This window comes from Protobothrops mucrosquamatus, unplaced genomic scaffold (assembly GCF_001527695.2).
Source record: "Protobothrops mucrosquamatus isolate PMUCROS unplaced genomic scaffold, P.Mucros_1.0 scaffold1123, whole genome shotgun sequence".
NCBI classification, from domain to species: Eukaryota; Metazoa; Chordata; class Lepidosauria; order Squamata; family Viperidae; genus Protobothrops; species Protobothrops mucrosquamatus.
The window spans coordinates 27964-30860 of NW_015387341.1; the positions used below are offsets into that span (position 1 = coordinate 27964).

Consider the following 2897-nt stretch of genomic DNA (forward strand, 5'->3'; position numbering starts at 1 on the left):
GCGGGACTGACCTAGGGTGAATTTTTAAATAGGGACAATTTTAATGATTTTAAACAAGACACAGCTACAAATATTTGGTTTTTAATTGGCTTTTATAGGGAAATGTTTTGTATTGTTTTTAATATGCTGTGAGCCGCCCTGAGTCCCATGGGGGAGAAGGGCGGCATATAAGTTAAAGTTAAATAAATTAAATAAAAAATAAATTCAATCGCCTGAATTTGGTCATGTGATCATGAAGCCGAAGCAACGCCAGTGCAAGGACTGGTTGAAAATCACTTTTTCCAGGGCTGTTGCAACTTTGAACAGTCGCTAAATGAATAGTTGTAAATCAAGGACTTCTTGTAAACGCAGGGGTGGTTTTTGCTCATGTTTCTGTTAAAGCTTGGGAAAACCACCACCGATTTGCTTCTCGAAGTGACCAGCGGCACGAGCCTTCAGCTGTGCAAAGATGTGATGGACACCCTCATTGTGGTACGTCCTCCTTCCCCCCACCCTTCCCCGCCTCTCATATCAGTGCTGGGAACCATGGGCCTCGGGCTGTCGGGAATCGCACCCCACAGCTGGGACCACAAGGCGTGCATCCAGCCTAATAACAGGTTCACGGGTAGTCCCCAACTTACGACTACAGTGGGATCTGCCAGTTCCAGTCAAAAGTCATGACCGACGTAAAGCGAGTCAGTCACGTGACCGGGCCTATTTTACGGCCTTTTTGCAGCAAACATGGCGATCTTAAAGTAAACTCTGTGCTCATTAAATGAGCCCGTTGTTTGCAGTGGGCGCTTTGGCCAGAACCCAGAAGTAAACCCTGGTTTCAGCAAAAATGTCATAAATCGTGGTTGGGTAACAGCAGGACGTGGCAAACAGTCAGTCATAAATGCTGGCCAGTTGCCAAGCGCCTAGAATTGACCAGAGTGGGCTGTGGAACTCCAGAATCAGGTCAAATACTTTTTGGGGGGGGGTTGTAACTAAATAATCTCTTTTATTATGATGGTTATTCCTTGAATTTTGAATTGCAGAAAATGGCCGAGTTGAACAAGCTGACTGCAGTCCACAAAGACGGGGAAGCCGGGTCGGATCACGAAATCCTCGCGCCCGAAGGCAGCCCCCCAAGCAGCCCCCCAAGCAGCCCCCTGGTCTTGGAGCAGGTCCGGGTGGTGGACGCAGAAGGGAACTTAAAAGTTCTTTATCCCTCAAAGACGGATCTCCACTCCTCCCTCCTCACCGTCCTTCATTAAGCTCGGCTGGCCAAACGCCTCACTTGGCCCTTTTCCTCGGGGCTCCACCCGGGACTTTTTTTTGGGGGGGTGGTCCCGCCACTCAGCTCATTCGCCACAGCAGGAAGCGCTGAGCTATTTTAAGCTGCATGAATTTGGGGTCTCGAGAGAGATTCGGACCTTTAGCTTGCTTTAATCCCCCTACTCAGATGGGTGGTGGTGGTCAGTTTTGGTCCCTTGCCAATGACAGCGCCAACTGATTCCTCCCTGCGGATATAATTTTGCTGTGCTGTGTGATTGTGTTCCTTCCATGGGAAAGAGGCGGGTGGGTGGGTGGTCTCCCTGAGTGCAGATGAAATGGGGGAACGTCCTAGGGGACGGAAGGGACCCCAGTAAAAAATCACCGGAGGGTAGCTTTCCCTTATCGCATTCTTTCCTTCCCCTTCTCTGTAATGTGGATTCTCCAGGAGGAGAGGGGTGCCGTGTCTTCCCCAGCTTGGCCCTGGGATTTTGGGGTGGGGTGTCCCAAATGGCTACCAACCTTTACTCCCTCCCAACTGTGGGGCCCTTGCTGGTGTCTAAGCTTGCTGGTTTTCTTGCAGACATTTCGTGACCCAGCTAGGTAACATCGTCAGTGCTAGCAGAGAGTTGGTTTCTGGATTTCTAGCAATGATGTGACCTAGTTGGGTCATGAAACGTCTGCAAGAAAACCAACAAACTCAGAAAGAAAGCACCCGCCTGCGTTCCAGGTTGTAGGGAAACAAACCTGATTTTTAAAATCCGAATTTCCCCCTAAAAATACACCTCCAAACACAAGGCATTGGGCTAGCAAATTTTACTGGAAAGTGAAGCTGTCTGGATCCCCAGCTTTGGGGGCACCAATAATCCCTCCCCAAAAATAAAAAAAAACGTTTGAAATGTCAGTTCTGGTGACTTTTGTTCAGCAATGAAAGAACTGGGATAAAGCAGCAGGGCCCAAATCTCAGTTGGCAGCCCTAGGGTGGTGGAGGAGAGCAGGCAGCGCCAGCCCTGCAGAGCAGGGCCTTAGCTAGCATTCCTCACCTGTTGTGTTAACAGCCAGCAGCAAATTTAGGGGTCACACCCAGTGAGCAAAAAAATGAGTCAAAGGACAGTGGCTTTCAATCAGCGTGCCTTGGCTCTTAGGATGGCCTGTTCATGTTTTAATATTTATATCAGAAATGAAATATCCCTTTTAAAAGTTTGTTGTGCACCTTGGCTCCTTGTAGAGCAAAACAGCAGGTCGTAACAATAAGCTGACCACAATCATTTTTTTCAAGTCGAACTTCGTCAAAACTGTCCTTTGCTGGGTTGCAGTTGCCCCAAAGCACCACCAGAGGGCGGCCCTCTAGAGCTGCAATAGCCCAGAACAACCACAGGAGGGCAGCACTCGAGAGCCTTTGTAATACCGGTAGTTCCTCCTCCAGCCTTTTTTGAACCTGCAATTTTTAATTGGAGCATTTATTTTTAATTTAGGGGCCAGGCGGTGGAAGCTGCAAAGGGAAAGAAAGGCAGACAATTATGGGATGGCAAAAGAGAGCAAGCGGCTAAAGAAACGAGGAATACAAGGCGGCCAACAAGCCTTAAAGGAAGAATCTGGAGCAAACTCCCTGGGGTTCCCCAGTGTTAAAACTATGTTTGGGGGGGGGGGGGGGGGAAGCCCCT

The 2897-nt window shown here is 49.0% G+C and overlaps 1 protein-coding gene across 1 annotated transcript in view; it reads left to right on the plus strand.

Moving 5' to 3' along the window:
* The window catches only part of LRRC47 (leucine rich repeat containing 47), a 4374-nt gene extending 3110 nt beyond the window's left edge, over positions 1 to 1264 (plus strand). The window contains exons 6-7 of the mRNA XM_015820360.1: positions 382 to 471; positions 1017 to 1264. Of these exons, the coding sequence (XP_015675846.1) occupies positions 382 to 471; positions 1017 to 1235 (309 nt within the window). The 3' untranslated portion in view covers positions 1236 to 1264. The remainder of the gene's footprint in view (positions 1 to 381; positions 472 to 1016) is intronic.
* Positions 1265 to 2897: the final 1633 nt, after the last annotated feature.